Below are 25,175 nucleotides of genomic sequence, written 5' to 3' on the forward strand. Positions count from 1 at the left end.
TGAGTTGCATTAACCATTTTTGACACCAAATTGAGACAGCAGTAAGGTCAGTTTGAAGAGCAGTTACGTCGACATCGGAGCTTTATTCACGGAATATTACACAGTCATCAGCCAATAGGTGCACATGAGAAGAAAGACACGCAGGTAAGTCGTTAGCATATATAAGAAAAAGAAGAGGACCAAGCACTGACCCTTGTGGTACTCCGATTGAACAGCGGTGTGGCGGCTATTCACCCCGTTAGCAGCAACATACTGAGAGCGATTGTTAAGAAGGAATTCAATCCAAGTCAGTAATTTTCTGTCAAGGTTTAGTTGAAATAATTTGTGCATTGATAAACTGTGGGAAACCTTGTCGGACGCTTTAGAAAAATCCAAAAGTATGCAGTCGGCCTGAGAATAGTGATCCAGTATAACGTTCAGTTTATGTGTGAAAGATGCCAGTTGGATCTCGCAGGAGTATGTTTTTCGGAAACCATGTTGTGCTAGGGTAAAGAATGAGTTAGATTCGAGGAATTTTACAAGGTTAGATAATAAGATGTGTTCTAATATTTTGCACGGTATACTGGTAAGTGATATAGGTCGGTAATTAAGTGGGGAATGGCGGTTACCAGCTTTGTGAAATGGAGTCACCTTCCCGATCTTCCACTCAGCGGGCAGGCAACCTTGGTCGAGTGACCGCTGAAAGATCATTGTTATTATGACCGATGAAGAAGCACACGTACTCTTTAAGAATTCCGGGTCAATTTGGTCACAACCAGGAGCGGAAGACAATCTTAAGGACCTAATTATCACTTCAACACCACTACAATCAATACATATTGGAGGCATAACGGGACGGGGAAAAGGTTCTGCATTGAGTAAAATGTCATTTGCATCAACGGGAAAGTGAGAGGAAAAAACATCGTTTAGAACGTTCGCACATAAGTCAAAAGGAATTTGATTTCCGCTAGCGTCTTCTAGGGTGATTGCGTCGTCGGGTTGGGGGTTTATTGTGCGCCAGAATTTTTTAATATCGTTCGTTAGCATGGATGGTAACACGTTTTGTAAGTAATAATTTTTGGCCTTTTTTAGTGCTGTTACATAATTTTTAGACGCGAGCTTGTAGGCATTCCAGCGTTCTTCATTCCCGCATTTCTTGGCAGACGTGTATAATCGCTTTTTTTTTGTTCGATAGGTGCTTTAGGTGTGCGTTAAACCATGGGGAATCTTGGGTCATTGTTATTGCGTGAACAGGAATGTGTTTGTTCGCCAAGTTGGCAACGGCAGCTGAATACATGTCCCAATTTTCTTGCACACTGCGTTCGTGAAAGTTTTCCAAAAAAGTACTAAGAAATGAACCAAGTTCACTGTTAATGGCTTCGAAGTTTGCTTTTGAATAGTTTTTAATCATTTTTATTTTTTTAGGTTTCTTGGGACGCTGAATATTTAGCTGGAATGATATTAATGAATGATTACTTAAGCCATGTGACAGTGTAATATCCGAGACAAGCTCTGGCCTCGACGTTAGTACGAGATCTAGGGTGTTCGAAGCAAGTTCGGTTAATCGTGTTGGCTGAGTAATAAGTTGGGTGAGGGAAAAGACAGTGCATAAGTCTAGGAACTCTTGGCTAATAGTCGAGTAAGGCTGCATAATCGGTGTATCTGAAGTCCATGATATGTTCGGCAGGTTAAAATTGCCAAGCAAAAACAGAGGTAAATCGGGATATCTTGATGATACCAGATTAATTACGTCATTCAGTTCATTCGCGAAGTTGCCGGAAAAATTTGGTGGCCTGTAACAAATGCCGATAATGATTTTTTGAAAAATAAGTTTGGTTAGTGCCCATGTGATCTCTAACTCGCTGTTAATATGAATGCACTGGGAAGAAAAATCTTTGGTAATTGCCAAGAGGACGCCACCACCTTTACGGGCAGTGCGGTCGCATCGAAAAATAGAAAATTTATCCGCGGGCAGAAAAAGTTCGTGGTCGTGAATTTGTGTGTGTAGCCAGGTTTCTGTGAGAGCAAGTATGTCAGCGTCAGTGTCAAACATAAAGATTCTGTCCTGATATCACTTCACTCTCTTTCATGCACAATCTGTGCCCTTGAACGACCGGTTGTGGTATGCTGGGTGCCAGGACAACACGCCATTTCTGGAAACGTACTGGCAGACAAGCTCGCTGGGTCGGCGCACGACCACGCACCCGCCAATACATCCCTGGAAGTCCCTGCAGTTGACATGAAACCTTTCCTACGACGGGAGCTGAGGGCGTGCTGGCAGCTCTTGTGGGATAGGAAACGGATAACAAATTGCACGTTATAAAACCGAGACTTGAAAATTGGCCAACAGTATTTAGATCCCGCTACACCCAGATCCCACTTACAAGGCTGGACACACTTCACATCACTGTCCTGATTTTAAATACTTTTATAATTTTAGCCACGTAAGCGCGAGTAACTTGAAGGCCCCTATACAGCCACGCACCATGTCATTGTTCTTGTCTTTATTCTCCTGAAATGGCACTCTTTTGCCATCGAATGGACCTTGCGCCATAAAATACCACACATCATCGTCATCATCGAAGACAAATTCTCGCTGACACAAAGTTTTGCATGGTGGCAGAGTATGCTTCACGGTGACGTGCTAATGGAGCGAATCAGGGCCTCCCTATGCATGTGTCCATGTGCAAAGGGGCTTGGCCTCTGTGTGGGGTGCGCTGTCATCAGCCCAGGAGCGATCCTCCAGACCCCTCTAAAATTTGATCACACTATACCAAACGTTCGTACCTTTAGTAAAATTAATGAGCATGTTGTCGTTGGCATAGGCCTTCCACCACTTCTGGGTCTTTTCGCAGCCGCTGTTGCCTTGGTTGATTATTTTCCCCGTTTATTCGGTATAAGCCGAATGGGCTGATCCTTCACGGTGGGTCGGCCTTTCCCGATCGCCTTTTCCCGTTCTACAGCGTTGGGCTTGCGACCGCCTTCTTCCTTTTTAGAGGACCAGTGTTGACTAGAGAGTAGTACCCCATTTTTATTGCACACGTTTTTTGTGTGTGTGAATCATGGCGTGGAATACATATTACCTTAGCTTCATAGTTTTACTAATATAATCGATAGCACTCATAACTGTATTGAAATAGGACAGGCTTCAGTTGCCCAAACGGAAACACTGCCATTGACTTGACGTCAAAGCGCCCACTCGCACTTCCGAGTGCGCATACGCTCCGTTTGTACTGCCGCGGCTCATCTTCGGAACATATATACATTAAGACTCTGATCAGAGGTGCTATCCAGGATGGCCCGAGCTTGTCGGCCAGACAAGTTTTCTCCGAGCTCGCTCTGCGGCGGCCATGGCATGAAGACAGTGCGGAGTGCGTGATAGCAGCGTTGATAAAAAACACAGCATATCCACGGAGGGAATGATGATTCGTGGGGCGAAGGATTCGTCAGTCCGTCTGTGCTTTCTTGCGTCCATTCGTTCTTGCTTCCGTCCGGCCATGCGTCCGTCCGTGTGTCCATCCATCCGTGTGACCATCGGTGCAACCGTCCGTCCATGTATTCGTCCGTTTGTTTGTCTCTCTGTCTGTCTGTCTGTCTGTCTGTCTGTCTGTCTGTCTGTCTGTCTGTCTGTCTGTCTGTCCGTCCATCCATCCGTCCGTCTATGCGTCTGTTTGTTCAGCCGTCCTTTTGCCTGTCCATCCCTGCGTTTGTGAGTCCTTCCGTTAATCTGTATGTCTGTCCGTCCGTCTATCTAGTGAACACTCCAAGTACCACTATATGACATCTTTTGAAGACGATAGTCTTGGGGACCTTCGACGGAAAAATTTTGGTCTGTCTGTCTGTCTGTCTGTCTGTCTGTCTGTCCATTCGTCGGTTTGTCCGCCCTTAACGATACCTCAAACAGCCAACCTCATCCGCAGCACCCTTCAATATTGCTCAAGATCCAGCGTTCATACTTGAGCGATTGTCGATTAAAAAGCAATAATTGCGCATATCTTAGGTACCATAACAACACGTCGATGTTTTGTATGTGTGCCTTTATACTAGAGAAGGCACACACAAGTAATTCTAAGGAGCGTAGCGTTAAACACCCTGAGCTGACAGTGAAACGCTGTGCTCAGAAAGGCAAGTGTTAATAACGCTTGCTAAAACGACACGGTGGTGGCATCTACCCGTCACTTTGCTTTCTACACCTTATCGCCTCCGAGAATGGCATGCATCGTTAGACACGAGCGCCATCTGGCAGATAACTCCGGATGGTGCTCGTGTCCAACGTGCCTCGATGAGCTCCTTCACCTCCGCTGCACGCTCAAGGCACTTCAACGCAGCGCTTCCGGAATAGCATTCACCAATTTTCTTGTGCAGACATCAAATAAATGTTTTGTTCACTTTCTCCAGACGCATGACTATCGTCTTTCGACGGCATTTTAGTGTAACATACAGATCCGAGGCCAATTTTTTTTCATGTATTTTTTATATAAAAGTGCCGTCATTCAGCCGACATTCTAAGAACCACACTCTCATGTATGCCCTTCCGTCCGTCCATCCGTCTATCTAGTGAACACTCTAAGTACCTCTATCTCAGATATTTTCATTATGTAACCATTGTATACAAGTACCGCCATCCAGCGGGCATTGTGGGGACGGCGCTCTCGGGTATGTCCATCCATCCATCCGTTTATCTAATGAACACTCCAAGTACAACTATTTCACATATACTTTCATCATGTATTTATCGTATACAATGCCGCCATCCAGCGAACATTCTAAGGACTGCTCTCTCGGGTATGTGTCACCGGTGGTTACATACGACATCGGGACGCACAAGCCGCGCCATAAGGACCTTCGCCCATAAAATGGCTACAAGAACGCTCGTGGCGTTGGGAATGCATGTGAGACATTTACGGCAGGTATAAAAGAAACACCACGTGCGAACACGTCCGCGCCATCACTCTGTCAAGATTTCAACAGTGCAGTGACATCAGCGTGATTGCCACACTATTTTTTGCCAACCCAACACGCGCCTCCCAAAGGCGTGTTCATGGGCGTATTTCCTCTTTTGTACAGGTATTTTCGTTCCCCCTGCATCATAGAAATTTAAACACTCGAAGGCAGAAAGGGTGCGCACGCAGCACACTCGTGCTGCACATTTCGCTTCTATCAAGTATAACAGATAAATATAAGGACAGGTGATCTCCAGGGGCACTCGAAACATGACGGCAACGCGCCTGTGATTATATACGTCGTTAGCTGGGTGGAATTGAATGCGAAACATCGTACCGAGTGCTGATATCACTGACACTTCTGCTTGCCTGCGTGCACAGTCTGCACGATAAAGCTGACCGATTAATCGCGCCACTCTGCGTGAGCACTTATTCTCGGCCAGAGCAAACTTTTTGGGTGTATTCGACTTTGGCCGCGTGCGCCTGTCAATCAAACTGATTGTCGCAATAAGTCGAATACAAACTCGTTGATTCTGAGAAGGCGCGAGTTCAACTCGTGACTTTGATAGTGCAGGTGTCACTATCAAGCGTTCGATACGGTGAACGCTAAGTGGGAGCTTCTTTGCATACAAAATATTTTGGTGAGCATACAATAATTGCGCAAGGCAGGAGCCATACAGGAGCTTGGGGTCACCTAGCTGCTTGCAGCTTTTTAAGTTGGTCGTCTACTCATGAGCGTAGTCGGCTTCGAAATAAAGAACACATCAACTCTGTCTTAATTTTATTGTAGTAATTGGTTGAGCTTAAATGACCATTACAATCAGCAGATTTTATTGATAAGGCTTAACCTAAAAGGCAATTATCTCGGGCAAAATAAGCAATGCTATGATCAGTAAGGAGCTAATAAAGGTAGTTCAGATTAGCCGTAGAATAATTCTCACTATATTAAGTGCTAATTCGCATGGTTTTACTTAGCATCCTCAGGATTAACGTCGCGTTAATTAGCATCGTTTAGTTCGTTCAACTACGATGCTTTAGATAACCCGAATCTGGCTTTACTCGGCGGGATTAGCACAGTCTTCTTAAGATGTGACCTAATTACCTCAGCCTTACCATGACATGGCGCGATTAGCTTGGTTGATTTATATGTGGGATTTAATGTCTCAAAATCACTATATGATTATGAGAGACGCCGTGGTGGAGGGCTCCGAGAACTCTGGTCACCTGGAGTCCTTTACGTGCACCCAAATCTGAGCACATGAGCCTAGAGCATTTTCACCTCCATCGAAAATGCCGCCGCAGCTGGGATTCGATCGCGCGACCTGTGGGCCAGCAGCCGAGTACCTTAGCCACTAGAGCACCAAGGCGGGGCGAATAATTAGCTTCTCCACACCATGTCCTGGCCTAACTATCCAAGTATACCATCCAGTAAACAAAATGACAGCATATCCTATTGTGAATGATGATGAGTGGGGTGAAGCTTTGGAGGATTTTACTGGTAAACCGTGAGTTGTCTGTCTGTCTGTCTGTCTGTCTGTCTGTCCGTCCGTCCGTCCGTCCGTCCGTCCGTCTGTCTGTCTGTCTGTCTGTCCTTCTGTCCATCCGTCCGTCCGTCCGTCCGTCTGTCTGTCTCCCTGTCCATCCGTCCGTTCACACCTTCCAAGTGAGTCATCCAACTAGGCGGTGACATACCCTGAGCTAGAAGAGACAGACCCACGGCTTTGAAAACTTCTTCATAATAGCTAATTTGCCGGCCACAGCCCCGCCGCGGTGGTCTAGTGGCTAAGGTACTCGGCTGCTGACCCGCAGGTCGCGGGTTCATCCCGGCTGCGGCGGCTGCATTTCCGATGGAGGCGGAAATGTTGTAGGCCCGTGTGCTCAGATTTGGGTGCACGTTAAAGAACCCCAGGTGGTCGAAATTTTTGGAGCCCTCCACTACGGCGTCTCTCATAATCATATGGTGGTTTTGGGACGTTAAACCCCACAAATCAATCAATTTGCCGGCCACATGTGCTCAGGGGCTAGCGGGCGATGACAACAAAGAGGACTCACACCGGCTTGGCAGCGCACTAGAATGCACAGGCCGCGATGTTGTAACACCCTCGGCCGGTATTGATCTCAGAGACCACCACGCTGATTATTCTAAAACAAACTCAGTACAGGTATTAAAATCTTCAAATTAAATATAAACACCCCCTGCCTCTTAAACTGACCGTGCGTCGCTTAGACTGACCGTGGGTGGGTAACTCTAGGCGTTTAAAGATTTACATTCTCTTTAAATATCTGAAGCATAGTATCATAACTACACGTTAGAAGACGGACGTACACAGCGCCACAGGTGTTGGACTTCAAATTAACGGGCAATTTACAGTTAGACTTGTCCGTAGTATGAACAGTGGTCCACGAAAATTTGTTTATTCATATTTATTCACATTTCTTTTACCTATGTATACCCTACTTTCATAATTATAAAATCCGCATTATATATTGTCGCTTCATGTCAACTTTCAATTGACTTCAGGCGATGCGCTCAGTAGTGCAGGAGGCACCGAGCTACAGCAGGGCAATAACACCGACACAATGAATCCGACCAATATCCTGGCTGCCTTTGATCTCTTGACGACGAAGCATTGCAGATCTAGCCACTGTCTTTCGGTTGGCAAAGTTGTCTTGGATGGCCTGCAGTTATGTACAGCACAAGTTTCAGTCCCGTGGCCCACAGAATTGATAGTCGATGCAAAAACATCGACTAAGAAGGATGCTATTAAGATGGCCAGTACCCGCATGTGCTCCGTCCTGCGAAGAATAGGTGTGCTTAAAGACATTAAACATGGGCCAGCCTTAAAAGTGCCACAGGTGTTGGACTTTACATTATTGCGCACGAAATGTACAGTTGGACATGTCTGTAATTTGAACAATGGTCTAAAAAAACTTGTTTATTTACATTTATTTATATTCCTCTTTCCTATGCATAACCTGATTTTTCAAATATAAGATCCGTACGATATATGTCGCTTCATGTGAACTTTAAATTGTTCACACTATTTCACCTCAGGATTATACGCCAATGTATATTTTTTTAAAGTCAAATGTAACGCTAATGTAACGACTCATTGCATCTTTGGTAATGTAACCATAACGAGTTACTTTTGCATTTAAAGAACATTTAGCGAGAACAAGTTTCTTGATGAGGAAGAAACTAGGAATGAACTTTCGTTACTGTTTTGGAGGAACGTGTACAAGGCTGTCTATGACTAGACGAAGGCAAAAACCAGCTCAATTTCTTCTCTACCGACTGCATTTATCACCTCACCGTCCAATGAATGACGTCTTAAATTTCACGTCTGTCCTATGCTGGTGACATTTCCAATTGTATTCCATAAAAGGCAGATATCACGAATAGTAATGATTAAAGATATGCAAAGCACGAATGATGAAGATTGATTGGAAGTCATGCATGCCATACATGCACGACTTCTATGCCATGATTATCATGTTTGCGCCTTGCATTTGTGTTCGTCGTTCATTCAAGTCACCTCATACCAAATTTTATATTAGTGAACCTAGTGAAACAGCTGCGAACACACTATGAGCTTAGCATGTAATCATGTTTTACATGACACGCATGTCATGATTATTATGTTAAGACATTTCATTGACCTTCGTCGTCCATACACGTCACATAATACCAAATTTGGTATATGTGAGGGTAGCAATACGGCCGCGATCACACTATGAGCGTAGCAGGTAGACATGTTTTACATGACACGCCTGTTAAGATGATCGTGTTTGGACATGTAATTTAAGTCTGTCTTCCATTCACGTCACATAATACTAGATTTGGTATAAATTGAGCTAGCGAAAAAGCCGCGAGCGCACGATGAGCGTGACGTGAATGCATGGTCAGGGCCTGCCACTTATATTCATCATGCAGTCATGTGTTACCATACCAGCTTTTTCAATATGCTATGTGATAGAAACCGCCGCAATAGCAGCAATACCATGACATGTAAATCATGACATAGACATCATTATTTACATGTTATAACAAGTCACTTATACTCGTCATACAGTCATGGTATTTCATATCAAATTTGATGATGATATATGGTGTTTTTTGGCGCAAGGGCCATTTGATGGCCAAAGAGCGCCAGTTCATGAGACAGGAATGTGGACAATGATTGTGATTACGGCTGTATAAGGGCCATAAAATTCCTCGCAGTAAAGCGGGTAAAAACATACAATTAATAAAATCATGACCATGCTGTGAAAGGTGTGTGTGGTGCGAATGGCAAAAATTAATGATAATAAAAACGATGATGGATATGTATGGCATTAGCACAAGTGCCTCACTCGTTCATACCCTTGCGTCCAAGGGCCGTGAGGCAAGTGCTTTATTGTGTAGCCACCGCAGCAAAAACCTCTCTGGAGAGGTCGTGCTACGGTATGCCCGGGTATATGACATGAAAGCTATGAATTTCTTTTAAAAACGCTAACAATGATTTGTGACTAAAAAGCGATTCCCTACCGACGAACATTGCATGGTGTAAAGGTATATGTTGTCGGTAGGGTAAAGGAAAGTGTTGTTTTCTTAGAGTATCCAATTGTTTGCACTGAATTAAAATGTGAAGAACTGTTAGTGCTTCACCACATCTGTCACACAACGGTGGATTGTCACCGGAGAAAAGATATGAGTGTGTCGTGTATGAGTGTCCTATCCTGAGCCTCGTTAATGTTACCTCTGTGTGACGTGATTTTGATACTGGTGGCCAATGGCCAAGGTGTGGCTTGATAACGTGTAGTTTGTTTTGTGTGTGTGTATCCCACTTGCTTTGCCAGTAGTCCCTGAGTTTTCGTTTGAGAGACGGCTTAAGATCAAGGGCCGGGATTGATGTGGGTGTAATGGCGGTGCTTTCGTGGGCGGATGCAGCAAGCTGATCCGCCATCATGTTGCCTTGAATCTCACAGTGCCCTGGCACCCAGCACACAACAACATGTCGGTTGAGTGTGTAGAGTGTGCATAAAATGGAGTAAAGTGAAACGAGGACAGGGTTTTTTTGTTTTTTAAGACTGTGCAGAGCCGTTACCACACTGAGGGAGTCTGTATAAATTACTGCTTTTTGTATTTGTGATTGTTTGATGTGTTTAGCTGGCACAAGTATCGCGGAAGCTTCCGCTGTGAAGATACTTGTGCCTGGATGTAGAGGGCCAGCATCCGAAAAGGACGGGCCAACAGCAGCGTAGGACACAGAGGAGTTAGACTTAGAGGCATCTGTAAAAAACTCAGGACGTGTGTATTTGTGTTGAAGTTCCAAGAAGTATGTTCGAATATGGGCAATGGGCGCATGTTTAGTAACTTCTAGGAAAGATACATCGCAATCTATAGTCTGCCACTGCCACGGTGGCGGGTATGCTACAGGAGCCATTAAACTGTGTTCGAGTGACACTCCAGTGTCCTCAGCTAGACCCTTCAGGCGAACTGAGAAGGGCTGCCTCATTGAAGGCCTGTTTTGAAAAAGAATAGAGCTCGACAAGTCATTAATAGTAGAGTATGAGGGGTGCCTCTTTTCTGCTTTCACCTTAAGGAAGTATACAAAGGACATGTAGGTTCTTTGCAGATGAAGCGACCGCTCATTTGACTCAACGTAAAGGCTTTCTACGGGGCTGGTGCGAAAAGCACCCGTAGAAAGGCGGATGCCCGAATGGTGCACGGGATCCAGCATCTTCAAAGCACTTTGAGTCGCAGACTGATAAACATTGGCCCCATAATCTGAGCGGGTGCGAATAAGGCTTCTATACAGGTTCATGAGGCATTTCCTGTCACTACCCCATTTAGTACGTGACAACACTTTTATAACATTCATGGCTTTTAAACATTTTGTTTTTAAATACTTTATGTGGGGTACGAAGGTCAACTTGTTGTCCAAGATTAAGCCTAAGAATTTATGCTCGGCTTTGAGGGACAGACGTTGCCCGTTCAGTCGAATGTCAGGTTCCGAGTGCATGCCTCTCTTTCGAGAGAACAAGACACACGTGCTTTTTTGTGGGTTAAGTCGAAATCCGTTTTTATCTGCCCATTTGGAGACCTTATTTAAACCCAGCTGAACCTGCCGCTCACACATGGCCAAGTCACATGACTTGAAGCCAAGCTGAACGTCGTCGACATATGTAAATAGAACATATTGCGGGGAATGGGCAAATGCAAAGAATTCATTTTAATAATAAAAAGTGTGCAACTAAGCACACCACCTTGTGGCACGCCTGTTTCCTGGACAAATGTTTGGGAGAGCACACTGCCCAGACGGACACGGAATGTCCGGTTTGACAGGTAACTTTCGATTATATGAAACATTCTTCCACGCACACCAAGGTGAGACAGGTCTCTTAGAATTCCGAAACGCCATGTTGTATCATAAGCCTTTTCGATATCGAGGAACACAGAGAGAAAATATTGTTTATGCACGAAGGCGTCTCTGATCTGTGCCTCGATACGAACAAGGTGGTCTGTGGTGGATCTACTTTCTCGAAACCCGCACTGATATGGGTCGAGCAAATTGTTTGTTTCAAGAAAGTGTACAAGTCGGCAGTTTATCATCTTTTCGAAGACTTTGCACAAGCAGCTTGTAAGTGCTATAGGCCTATAACTCGAGGGTAAAGAAGGGTCCTTGCCCTCTTTCAAAATGGGAATAACAATAGCCTTTTTCCAGGAGGTAGGAATAGTGCCAGAAGACCAAATAGCATTGTACAAGGTAAGGTTTTTCGGGTTTCGTTTGGTAGGTTTTTTAACATTTCATACATCACACGGTCAGAACCTGGGGCAGAAGTACTGCAGGAGTTTAGAGATGTTCGGAGCTCAGCTAGACTGAAAGCTTGGTTATATGCGTCGTATCTAGTGGATTTGTGTTCGAGTTTCTGCTTTTCTATTCTTGTTCTGTATTTTTGGAAAGTGTCAGTATAGTGGGACGAGCTGGATACCTGTTCGAAGTGTGCACCGAGGAAGTTTGCCTGATCTTCCAAGGTATCACCCTGAGTGTTTACGAGTGGAAGTGTGTGTACTTGTTTTCCTGCTATCCTACCGACCATGTTCCAGACTTTAGCCTCCTGTGTGTATGAATTAACCACTGATAAAAACTTCCGCCAGCTTTCTCTTCTGGCCTGCCGACGCGTTCTCCTGCCTTGAGACTTTATTTTCTTGAAGATTTCAAGATTTTCGGCTGTCGGTGAGTTCCGAAGCAGCCTCCAAGCTCTGTTTTGCTGTTTGCGCGCGTTTCGGTATTCAGAGTTCCACCATGGCACACATCGTTTTCCAGGGTGTCCATTTGTTTGTGGGATGCATTTTGTTGCAGCATCAATCAAAAACGCTGTGAAGTAGTTCACAGCAACATCAATGTTCAAAGTACAGATGTCATTCCAACCTAGACAAGCGATAGTATAAAACTGTTCCCAGTCGGCTCTGTTAATGAGCCACTTGGGAACACGTGGTGGACACTCAGTTACTGTCGTTGTGCTCAAAACTACGGGGAAGTGGTCACTTCCGTACAAATTACTGACGACTTTCCACTGGAGTAGAGGCACAAGAGATGGAGATACAATGCTCAGGTCTATGGAGGAGTAGGTGTTATTAGCGAGGTTATAATAGGTTGGTTCTTTTCGATTTAGGAGACACCCGCTCGACGAGATAAGGAACTGTTCGATCAGTCGACCTCGCGCGTTATACCGAGAGTCACCCCATAGCCTGCTATGCTCATTAAAGTCTCCAAGGAGAACATAAGGCTCCGGAAGTTCATCAATTAGAGAGTGTAAATCGCGTTTTTGCAGCTGATAGCTAGGAGGAATGTAAATAGTGCAGATTGTGATCAGTTTATCAAAAAGAACTGCTCGAACAGCCACTGCCTCAAGGGATGTTTGGAGTTGTAAGTGTGTGCATGCTATTCCTTGATTCACTATGATGGCAACACCTCCGGATGATGTCATAGCATCAACACGGTTTTTTAGGAAAATAACGTATTTACGAATAAAATTTGTGTGTTTTAAATTAAGGTGTGTTTCTTGTACACACAGCACTTTTGGCGAGTGTTCATGTAAGAGTTCTTGGATGTCGTCAAGGTTTCTGGGAAGGCCCTTGACGTTCCATTGTATAATTTGAGTGTTCATGGTGAATGTGAAATAGTGCTGTGTGTACGAAAAGCGAGTGGATGTTTAGACAGGGAGTTTGAGTTCACTTAACAGGGCCATCACCAGGCCCTGTTATCTTCTTTTTTGTTTTCTTGACGCACTCCAGAGAGCCACGCCGCTCTTTCGGCACCAAGGGTGCCGACGTATCCATTGCCTCCTCGGAGGCACTGGATGCCCGCACGTGCGGGCTGTTAATTCGAATTTCGGGCCTCACCTGGTGAGGTGAGGCCTTGAGACTGGAGGACTCTGGAGTCTCCGGTCTGCGTTTGGGAGTAGGCGGTGTAGCTTGGGCTACAGCCGCCTTGGGGGCAGGTGCCACAACCACCGGCTCGGTATGCGCGGGCCGAAGGAGTGGCGAGGGCTGGTGCGGCGGTGCCCCTGACGCGCCTCATCAGCGTATGTAGGTCCATAGAATGGAGCGACTCTTCGCCGTGCTTCCCTAAATATAATGTTCTCCTTCACCTTCAACGTAATTATTTCTTTTTCTTTTTTCCAGTATGTGCAGGAGCGTGAATATGCGGCATGGTTTCCTTCGCAGTTTACACAGTGTGGCGGTTGTTTGCAGTTCTCAGACACGTGGCCTGGAACTCCACATTGTGCACAAGTCTGGCGACCACGACAGGTTTTAGAGCCATGGCCATACCTTTGGCATTAGAAGCAACGACGAGGGTTTGGTATGTACGGCCTGATAGATGTCTTTGTGTACCCTGTTTGAATAGATTCCGGTAGTTTACTGGATGCAAATGTGAGTATTAAGTGTTTCTTCGGTGTTTCCTTATTATCTCTTCTAATGATGATTCTCTGTACATTAGTGACATTTTGGCTCTTCCACCCCTCCAAAAGTTCAGTCTCAGTCAAGTCAAGTAAGTCCATGTCAGATACCACTCCGCGAGTTGTGTTCATTGATCTATGTGGTGTGATGGTTATTCGTATGCCACCGAAATCTGAAAGACGGTCTAGCTTTTCAAATTGTTCTTTGTCACGGATTTCGAGGAGAAGGTCTCCACTAGCCATTTTGGTTACCTTGTATCCTGTGCCAAGAGTTTCGGTAAGACATCTAGAAACCAGGAAAGGAGAGACGGTTCTGGCTTGCTTTTCAGTTTTTTCACAGTGGATAACATGATAGTGAGGATATGTTTCTTTGGGCTGATTAAAAAAGTTTATATCATCGGTGCGTACCCGCTTTAAGCCGGTACGATCAGAATGTAAAGGGAATGCTCCATGCATGCCTTTCTTATTTTTGTTCAGCAGCATTGGCGGCCACCCACCACGGAGCCCAACGAGGTGACGCTACAAGTTTACAGATGCTGAAAACTGCAGACGCCAGCCGTACAACGCCACTATAAACCAATGCACATAGACCAAGGTAGGCTATTTGCACAGGGTTAACCCTAGCCGCCAGGAAGTTTGGAAGTAAACGGAAGAGAGTAGAAGACAGGACAGATAAATAGTAAGAGATAAAGACGAAGATGCAGGAAGAGAGGGATAGGAAAAGGCGACTGCCGATTTCCCCTGGGTGGGTCAGCCCAGCGGTGCCGTCTACGTGAAGCCGGGGCCAAAGGGGTGTGTTGCCTCTGCCGGGGGGCCTTAAAGGTCCAATCACCCAGCGTCAGCTCAACCCCCAGGATCCCTTTTTCCCCGGACACGGCAAAGCCACGCACGGCTAGGCGTGGGAGGGAGTAGAAACTCCCCCGTTAGCTCGGGTCCGTGGTGTCGCTACACACCAAACGCCTGCTTTCACAGGCGCCCCTGCGGGGATATCAAATTTGGTATATATCTCATCGAAATGACCAGGAGAGCTAAGAGTTGTAGGTAGGTAGGTAGGTAGGTAGGTAGGTAGGTAGGTAGGTAGGTAGGTAGGTAGGTAGGTAGGCGGGCAGGCAGGCAGGCGGGAAACGGAGAGGTAGGTAGAGAGGTAGGTAGTAGGTAGGTAGTAGGTAGGATTGTTGGTAGGTAGGAGTGAAGTATTATATGACGTAAGGCTAGCAGCTAACTCTTCCGGATCCAATCCCGTGCAACTCGACAAAACCCCGGCATAGGCAAAATGTAGAACTGTTTTTTGTGATGTCTGTGATTTGAACATGAAATAAGCAATGGGAGCGAAGCACGTATACGCGCTGTCTGCTTATGTCTGCTAAGAAGTGATGTCAACTGCGAAGACAGCATGCACACTAGCTCTCACAATTGTGCCCTTGTGATCAAGGTTCGCAGTTGCTGCTTGAGCAATGCGAACAATTTGCACCTCACACAACATGGCTGCGATGGTAAAATCCCTGTGAAAATGCCCATATATTTGTCATCGCATTAAAACGCAGAAAACATGGGCACACACCTGCTCAGACTGAATGATGTCCGGGCTGATGACGCCTCCCGGTGGCTGTGCCAGGAGCTAGTCCCAGCCCTTGGCCGTCTCGGCATTACAAGGCCCATCCTCAACCTCGTCATAGTCGAGTCGCAAACGCTTGCTGCTCGATTCATCCTGGCTCTCTGGAAATCAAACCACTTCTCAAAACACTGCAGTGAGCAGGTGCACAAATGTTAGCCGGCATATCTCATGGTGCGCTTGCAAATTATCGGGAAGAAGATGCAACCACCGCTCAATAGGGTGTACAAGTAAAGATAACAGTATGGTGAATTCTTAAACAGAAACATCTCTATTGGATTCGAGAACAGTAGTGTCAATTAGAAGTGAAATTCAGGAAGCAAACACTGCTAAAAGTGGGAGTTAAAATTTTAAATACAGTGCACTCCTTTTAATCACAACCTGAATTGATTGATTGATTTGTGGGGTTTAACGTCCCAAAACCACCATATGATTATGAGAGACGCCGTAGTGGAGGGCTCCGGAAATTTTGACCCCCTGGGGTTCTTTAACGTGCACCCAAATCTGAGCACACGGGCCTCGACATTTCCGCCTCCATCGGAAATGCAGCCGCCGCAGCCGGGATTTGAACCCGCGAGCTGCAGGTCAGCAGCCGAGTACCTTAGCCACTAGACCACCGCGGCGGGGCAATCACAACCTGTAGGGACCAGGAAAATATGTTCTGTTTAAAGGGCCACTCACCAGGCCCCATTCAAAATTTTAGTTAGACAGTGGAAGTTGTTGGGTGTCCGATGAGGAACATTTTGCCACAGAAATTTTTCAATCGTTTCGTCACGAGCGGAGAACACGGGTTTTCTCAAGCGGCGCGAAACGAGGATGACAGGAAGTGAGCTCGAAACCCTTGCCGCTCCTACGTGTAGCCTTCGCAAGCCTAATATCTTCTCCACCCCCTCAGGCATACGACCAAAATGTCACGGGTGCATGACGTGCCCAAACAAGTCCAACCCCCGAGCACACGAGCAGCGTTGCTTTGTTAACCAGCGTTATTTTGTGGCCTTGTGCCTGTTTCTGCAGGATTCTTTACAAACGCTGGCTTAGTCGTGGTAGAATAGATGAGCACAATCAGTGCGCGAACGCGTAGGAGCATTACACAGCTGTCAACTCGATGCGCTGACCGCGGAACCACTGGGACACGAACGCATGCGAAACGCCAGCACATTAGCCCCCCATCTCACTGCAATTCACGGGGGAAAAATGAGAAAAAAGGAACGCTCACAGTCACTTATTGCGTTTCAATATTTATCTAGAGCTTTATTATACTCTTCAAGCAATAAATTACATAAACTACGCATTACGTGTTAAATAATTTTTACCATGTTACGTGCCACTGTTTGCAATGTCAGAGCAGAGCCGTCTACGTAGAGCATAGAGTTTCTCAATATACACGAGAGGGAACTCTGGCGCTAGTGTCTATGGGAGCTGCAACACACGGTGCTTCTGCGAGCATTGGAATGATGGGTAGTACACACATTTGTCTAATATTCGTACTTCTGGCCTGCTTCTGGCTCCGTGTGTGTTTGTGTGGCTTGAAGTTGTTTAATCACGAAACAAATATTAGCAGATGTTCAGCGGTTGTGCTTCACCATTTTAATTTTTTAGAAGTACCTTTTGAAACCGGGTCATGAAGTTCAAAATAGTTGAATCTTTCTTTCAAAACAAAACCGAAAAACAGCAATAAACGAAGCCGCAAGTATGATTCGCCATCCGCAAGGACGAAGACTAGGCAAATGTTTGTACTACCCATCATTCCCATGGTCGCTGAACGATCACAGCACCAGAGTGCCCTCTAGTTAATTTTGTGAACTGTATGACGTAGAGGACCAACGTCACTACATCGCCTGTACATAGGGCTATTCATACGCCCACGTCATGCCCTCATTCTCTAGGCGCGCGCTGCCTGGAGGAAGGGAGAGCAACGTTCATCTTGAAATTTGACCCATATCCACGGCGTGTAGCGTTGCGAGATTTGGTAGACGGGATAATGAACGCCTCTTCTACGCATTGCGCTTGTCAGCCTAAAATTTTCAAACGTGGTGAGTGGCCCTTTAACAGGAGCTCCATTTACTAAGAGGTGAACAGGGAAGCAGTATATAGACATGAAAAGAACCATTTTTACTTGTGCTTAGAAATACAATGAACGCATCAGTATATACAGCTGCAGGCCATTAAATCTTATCGTGCTGCTCATATCACTCTGCTTTTGACAAACATGTCCCCACACATTCAAGAGAAAATATTAACACTTCCAGTAACTACAAAACTCACTACAAAACCTTGTTAAATTGAATGTTGTGCAATTCTACTATAAGTAATTAGTACATTCCTTGGAAGTAGCCCACTTTATGAGAGGCCTACTCTGCAGACAAAGAAACAGTGCACCTTGAAGCTGTCTCTCCTCCTTCTCCATGCGGGTAAGCAGCACCTGCTCCTGTATGACCTAGCGCCACAGAGAGCGAAGTTCGTGCCGCGTCCGAAAAACAACAAGGCCAGGGGTGAGTGGCCGCCTTCCTGGACCCTCTGAACAATCAAAACTCGCAAATGAGGTACAGTGCAACCAGATTACATATCAAACTATTTGTAACATGACAATGCTTCAGAATGGTTTCATAGATAGTTTTATGGCTACGACATCGAAGAAACAAAACCAGAACACAAGATATATCCAACATGAGGCACTGTGATACGGCCTAAGATGTTGGCTTTACCACAAAAGAGTTCACGTTTCTTCACAAAAAGGGACTTCCTCAAGTGCATTTCAGAGAACAAACAGTGTTATTATAAGGGTGTACGCAGAGCAAGCAGAAACAATCGTTAGCCACTGCATGCTTCCTCCCATAATTCCTTGTCTTCACAGCCATTGCGCAAGGTTGACGTTCGCTCCTCTACTCCCCTTGTTCACAAAATGGCTGCCATAAATTTAAGAACCTTGCTGTAGGCAAACCTTACACTAATCAAACAGTTATACATAGAGGAACGTAGACTGGCGTCGCCTCAGCGTACAGCATCCCAAGAAGCAGTACCGCAAAGTCAACAGGCACACAGAACTTTGCACCAAAAATACTGTTTTAATTAAAAAGCCTGATGCAAATATATGATATATTAAACTTATTTTTATTTTTTAGCAAGTTTCATATATCCAGGTTACCCCACTACGGTGGTCTAGTCGCTAATGTACTCGGCTGCTGACCCAAAGGTCGCGGCATTGAGTCCCGTCTGCGGTGGCTGCGTTTCTGATGGAGACGGAAATGTTGTAGGCCCGTGTGCTCAGATTCGGGTGCACGTTAAAGAACACCAGCTGGTCAAAATTTCCGAAGCCCTCTACGACGTCTCGCATAATCATATGGTGATTTGGGGACGTTAAAACCTACATATCAATCAATCAATCAATCAATCAATCAATCAATCAATGATATATCCAGGTTGGACTGCACTGCATCATTTTCGACGAGCACACATTCCTTACAAACTACATAAAAGGTTTTCAAAGGGTGTATATTTGTGATTAAGCCTAACATTGAAATTACGAAGTACGCTGGCTAACTCTAAATTAAAATATTATATAAATACACTTTTCCTGCTGTTTCTCTGAAAAGGAAAGAGAACCAACAAAAGAACAATAGCAGATGTAGTAAAATTAAGGAATAATCTGATTCAATTTGTCTGACGTACTCCTAAAAATCCCGAGCATGTACTCCCGCATGGTCAGAAACTACAATTACTGATGGCTTTGGAGGAACCTTAGTGTAGAATGCGCATCTGTGCTGCTTATGAATGCTCCTTTGAATGCGCATCCATTTACTGTTTTTAATGAACCATCAAGAATCTTCGTGTGAAATTACATATGTTATCACAAGGGGGGAATGGTGATATTTAAATGTTACGACTACTTGTAACAACTGATAACATAACCCTGAGGCAACACAGTAAAGGTACTAAAAAAGTGTGCATATATGTAAATGCTCTTAGAACTTTGGCTTTTTGGAATTGTCACTGCAGAATTCTGTGGTAGAGAGCACATACTTCCACATGGTGTATTCACAGAAAATAACTCAAATGCTACAATGTTGACTTGTGCTATCCCCATAGGCTGGCCAGAATAGCTTCTACAGCAAGGCTTTTATTACAGCGAAAGAAATGACAACAATGTTGGCGTACGCCATGTTTTCTGCTGCCACCGCCATCGACTATCACGCAAAATAAGAAACAACTAGGTGAATCAAAAACATCCAGAGATACAATGGGGTTCACACCCAAGTTTCCTGTGCACCAACCAAGTACTCTAACACTGAGTTATGCAGGTGCTTCGATCTCTGTTTCAAACAGATCCTAGACAGGCTTCATGTAGGGAAATAAGTCGCAATAATGTGTGTAATATCGCGCTATAGGACAACAAAGGGACAGCCAGACGTCACACAGTATAAAATTCATATCGAGTTGGCTGTTGAATTGTACAACTCATTACAATAGCGCTATGCTATATTCTTCATCGTCGTCAGCCACATGATAAAATGTTACGCAAAATAATTTGCATGCAACGGGTAGTGCGCTTCTTCTAACAATGACAAAACATAGCATAGAGAATGTCTTTCTACTAAACAAAAATTTTGATTTATGGCGTAGTGGATATCCTACAGGTCTGCTTCTAGTAATTACCCAAAGACTGTTAAGAAAATCCTCTGAAAGGTTGCTTTTCACGCAGCACACGCAGCACGCAAGATGCAGCTCAGTTAAAACTTTTGCTGTGACTTTTGCTGGGTCTTTCTTTTTCCTTTCTTTAAATACACACTGAAGAGTTGGATGCTTTGCACTCGGTTTTCCGGAATTTATCTATCGACAATAAATAAGCACTGACAGAAAAATTGTGTTTTTTGTCGCAAAGGGTAGCTTACAAACCTGTAATCACGGCTGCAAACCTCGTTTGCACAAGTGCACGATGGTTGTAGACAAGCTTTTAGAGCACCCAGTTTCAGTTTCAAAGAGCACCGAGCTAGGTAAGAGGTAGGTAGGAGGTAATCACAGCTGGCCACATGACTACGCAAAACCATGTCGGCACCCCATGCGAGAGCGTGCGCCACTCTGAATGTCAGCACATTCAGTGCACACCAAGCACCAGACCCCGAGGACGAAATCACCGGTAGCGCAAGCACATGGCGTGAGCCAGCAACTAGCCAACACGAACACGTGATCTAGGTTTATTTACAATGTCCCAGCTAGGCTGTTAGAGTCTAAATGGGCTCCGCATGATGGTCAATCACGCACGTGATCCTAAAGATTGACTTTAAACAAGTTCTAGGTTATATTTTCCCTTCATATAATTTAGATGTTGTGTGTGCCACCCTATAATTCTATCTCCCTCATATCACCTGTGTAAGCGGTTCTTTAGAGGGTCTACAGAAAAGAAAGAAAGAGAGATATTCACTTTATTTAAACATATCTTGAGGAGGGTAAGAAAGGGCCATTCCGGCCCTTAATTCAACCTGTAGGCTCCGCCCAGGATGGCGCTGGCAGCCGAAAGCTTGTAGCGGTGTCCCGGGCCCTCTGGACTGCCTGTAGTTGCTTCTTGCGTTTGTTGCTCTTGAGGGCTTCCTGCCAAGCATCTTGGGTATTCAGTTGTGCTGCGCTTTGGGTAGGGCACAGCCAAAGCATGTGTTCGAAATCGCAATAGGGATGATTCCAAAGGAAGTATGTGCGTGGTGTGTCGGGGTGGACTCAGTGTAAGGCGGATGGTTTTATGAGCATAATGAGCAGACTGGGTTATTTTAACGCCAGGAGCACCAAGTGGGGATACTTAAAAGCGAAGGCAAAGACACCAATTTAGCAGAAAGCGCGAATGCGTTGGACCTGTTGCTTATAAACAACTTTGCTCTCCCTTCAAGAAGAGGTAATTCGGTACAGCGGGACACAATGCCTGACTTAACCTTCACCAAGACCGTCAGAGCTACCTGGGATAACTTCGCCGAGGAGCTAGGTAGCGACCACTGCATCCTAGAAATCACCGTTGAGAACGAGGCGAAAGCGCCAAGAAAATTCAAATTCACAGACTGGGACCAGTTCTGTAAAATAAGGGAGCAGAAAATCAGCACAAAAATATCATATGAAACCCTCTTAAATGTTTATAAATGGTAGCGAATGAGGCAACCAGAGAAGTCAAGACTTATGAATTCACCCAGGCCATGGTATCTCACCTGGCCAGTTTGCTGCAGAAAAAGCATGACCCAAAAGAAGCATGGCGTAAAAACAAGTTCAACAGACACTTACGCACGAAAATCGCGATCCTTGGCCACGAAATTGAATCTCAGGCCAAAACGCTGTGCGCCCAGCTGTGGAACATCACATGTGACGAAGCAGATGCAAAATGCGGCGGGGAAGCAAATGGGGGCTGCTCAAACATCTTATGACGGACAGCGACAAACCCACCAGAGGCGACACCCAGTTGCAAATTGAACAATTGGTGCACGAGCACGCGCAGGATAAGAGTGGATTAAGCTCTCCTCAAAACGCAAAGTCAAAAATATCTCCTACTGGAAAGCGAAGCAGTAGCAATGGGAAAACAAAAATCCCTCATGTGGACGTCTACTGCAAGAAAAGCTAGACGAACATTTCAGCGAAGCTGAAATATAGTACGCTCGATAGCAACTGAATGGCAGATCAGCGCCAGGGTCAGATGGCACCGACAATAAACAGTTACGGAATTTAGACGATAAAGTACTTGTAATCATTACTAAGAAGACAAACGAAGCATGGGAAATGGGTACCGTGCCACAAGAATGGCGTAGTGCCAAGGTTTCGCACATCCCGGAACCTGGAAAGCCGCTGATCAACGATACCTTAAGGCCCATATCACTCACATCTTGCGTTGGAAAAGTAGCTGAGCATGCAATACTCAACCGTATCACGAACCACATTGAGAGCAATGGGGTCTTTCGACACAACATTATTGGCTTCCGCAGGGCACTGTCCCCACATGATGCCATGTTGATATTAAGAGAACACATATGTTATGGGCTCCTCCACGCGCCTAACGTCATAATTGTCCTGGTCCTCGCCAAGGCCTTTCACACCATAAAACATGAACACATACTGGGTGAAATATTGTACATGAACTTAGGCGAGAAATTCTACAACTACATTAAATCCTTTCTGGCGAACCGAACTGCCACCATACCCTTATGAGAGCTTTGCGGCGAACCCGAATGACTCAGAAATATCGACATCCCACAAGGGTCAGTGCTCTTGCCATTGATCTTTGATGTGGCTATGCACAAGTTGTCCGAAAAACTCGCTCAAATCCCATCCGTGCACCTTGCCATATACGCGGATGATATAACCATATGGGTTTCATGTGGCCACTCTTATGGTTCCTTGGAAGGAGTACTTCAACAAGCACTGAATACAACCGAAGAACTTCTTACGCCAACTGGACTTGCACTCTCACCCACTAAATCTACTCTAACGCTCTTTCACTCTCGACGAAACTTGGTCGAAGAGGAGCAGCAAGTATTACTCAAAGCTGAGAACAACCAAACGATACTGCTAGTATATACGGTTAAGGTACTAGGGCTAACATTTAGTGCCAAGGAGGGCCACAACAAGAAAGCACTCCAGCGCCTTGCAAAAAGCACAAACAATTTTGCAAGAGGCATTGTTAGAATCGCCAATAAGAGAGCAGGCCTCCTAGAAGACATCATGAAGGCGTATCATGCCTTTCTCGTAAGTCACGTAGCATTCGCGTTCCCGTTTCTGAAACTTACGAAAGCTGAAATCAAAAAGGTCGACTGTATGCTTCGCAAAAAACTGAAAACGGCACTTTTCTTGCTCAATAGCACGAGCGACGAGAAACTCAAGCAACTCGGTCTGCACAACACAGCTGAAGTATTTTTGAGGCACAGAGAGTGGCACAGACCACACTCCTGTCGTTGACGCAGGTAGGCCATCTCATCCTACGAGACGCTGGCATTTGCCCAATTTTTCAACCAGAGAAAAGAACCCAACTTGGTAATGACGCGAGGAAAGACCATAGGGTTGAGCCAATTCCCCACCACGTTCACCCAACGTTCAACAACGGGCGAAGGAAGGACAGAGCGAGGTCGCTCATAAACAAGGCAAAAAAAAAAAACACAACACGCACGCGCTATTCGTAGATGCCGCCCGCTACTACGGCACGGAGGCGTTTGCCATAGCGGTCGTTGGTATAGGCGGAAACCTTATAAACGCGGCAACTGTCCACACAATCCATGTCCACGAAGCAGAGGAAAAGGCGATCGCACTAGCCTTGCAAAGCTGCCAAGCGTACTCCACAATATACACAATATACAAGACGGCAGCATGAACGTTCGCGGCTGGCCTAGTAGCTAGAAGCACTGGAAAACTCACAGTACACGCAATAAGAGAGTACGAGAGCAAAAAAACCCTAGTAAAGAAGAGAAAGCTCATATCTACGTATCCTGGTTCCCAGCCCACATGGGACAGTTACCGGGACTTGACCACTGCAATGCCAACGAAGAGGTCAACCGCCTGGTGCGTGAGCTCACACGCCACGCCGCGGACAACGACCCTTTGACGAGTGAGTGGTACGATAATCTCTGCAGCCAGGACAAAGCACTCACATATCACGAAATCACTTCACAATACCGGAAACAAAGACGGGCCTTCCCAGCACCGCACCCAAAACTTGACAAAGCACAAACTTTATCTCAAAGAAGATTGCAAACACGTACGTACATCACACCATTCACCTTAAATAGAGTCCACCCCGACACACCACCCACATGCTCCCTTTGGAACTATCCCTATTGAAATTTCGAACACATCCTTTGGCTGTGCCCTGTCCACAGTGCAGCACAACTGAATACCCAAGAGGCTTGGCAGGAAGCCCTCAAGAGCAACGACTACAAGCAGCAACTACAGGCGGTCCAGAGGGCGCGGGACATCGCTACAAGCCTTCGGCTGCCAGTGCCATCCTGGGCGGAGCCTCCAGGTTGAATTAAGTGTCGGAATGGCACTTTCTCAGCCTCCTTAGTTTATGTTTAAATATAGTAAATCTCTCTTTTTCTCTCTCTCTCTCTCCCTTGTCTGTAGACCATCTAAAGACCGCTGACACAGGCGATATATTTAGCGAGATAGATTTATATGGAGACGCACACATCTAAAATATATGGAGGGAAAATATAACCTATAACTTGCTTAGTCAATCTTCAAGATCACGTTGCGTGATTAACCATTATGCGGAGCTCATTTAGACTCTAACACCAATGCTGGGACATTGTAAAGAAACTTACGTCATGAGTTTGTGTTGGCTGGTTGCTGGCTCACGCCATGTGCTTGCGCTACCTTTGATTTCGTCCTCGGTCTCTGCTGCTTGGTGTGCACTGGCTGTGCTGACATTCAGAGTGGCGCACGCTCTCGCATGGGGGGCCGACATGGTTCTGCGTAGTCATTTGGCCACCTGTGCTTACCTCCTACCTAACTCGGTGCTCTTTGAAACTGAAACTGAAACTGGGTGCTCTAAAAGCTTGTCTACAAACATCATGAACTTGTGCAAACGAGGTTCGCAGCCGTGATTAGAGGGTTGCAAGCTACCTTTTGCGACAAAAAGAACCAAATTTTTTCTGTCAGTGCTTATTTATTGTGGAGAGATAAATTCTTGTAAACAGAGTGCAAAGAATGCAACTCTTCAATGTATATTTATTTAAAGG

The 25,175-nt window shown here is 45.5% G+C and overlaps 1 protein-coding gene across 1 annotated transcript in view; it reads right to left on the reverse strand.

Moving 5' to 3' along the window:
- Positions 1 to 25,175, reverse strand: part of LOC119161103 (ixochymostatin) — a 108,826-nt gene that overhangs the window by 27,930 nt on the left and 55,721 nt on the right. Inside the window, exon 3 of the mRNA XM_075879905.1 lies at positions 15,430 to 15,584. Within this exon, the coding sequence (XP_075736020.1) occupies positions 15,430 to 15,575 (146 nt within the window). The 5' untranslated portion in view covers positions 15,576 to 15,584. The remainder of the gene's footprint in view (positions 1 to 15,429; positions 15,585 to 25,175) is intronic.

The sequence above is a fragment of the Rhipicephalus microplus genome, chromosome X, assembly GCF_043290135.1.
Source record: "Rhipicephalus microplus isolate Deutch F79 chromosome X, USDA_Rmic, whole genome shotgun sequence".
NCBI classification, from domain to species: domain Eukaryota; kingdom Metazoa; phylum Arthropoda; class Arachnida; order Ixodida; family Ixodidae; genus Rhipicephalus; species Rhipicephalus microplus.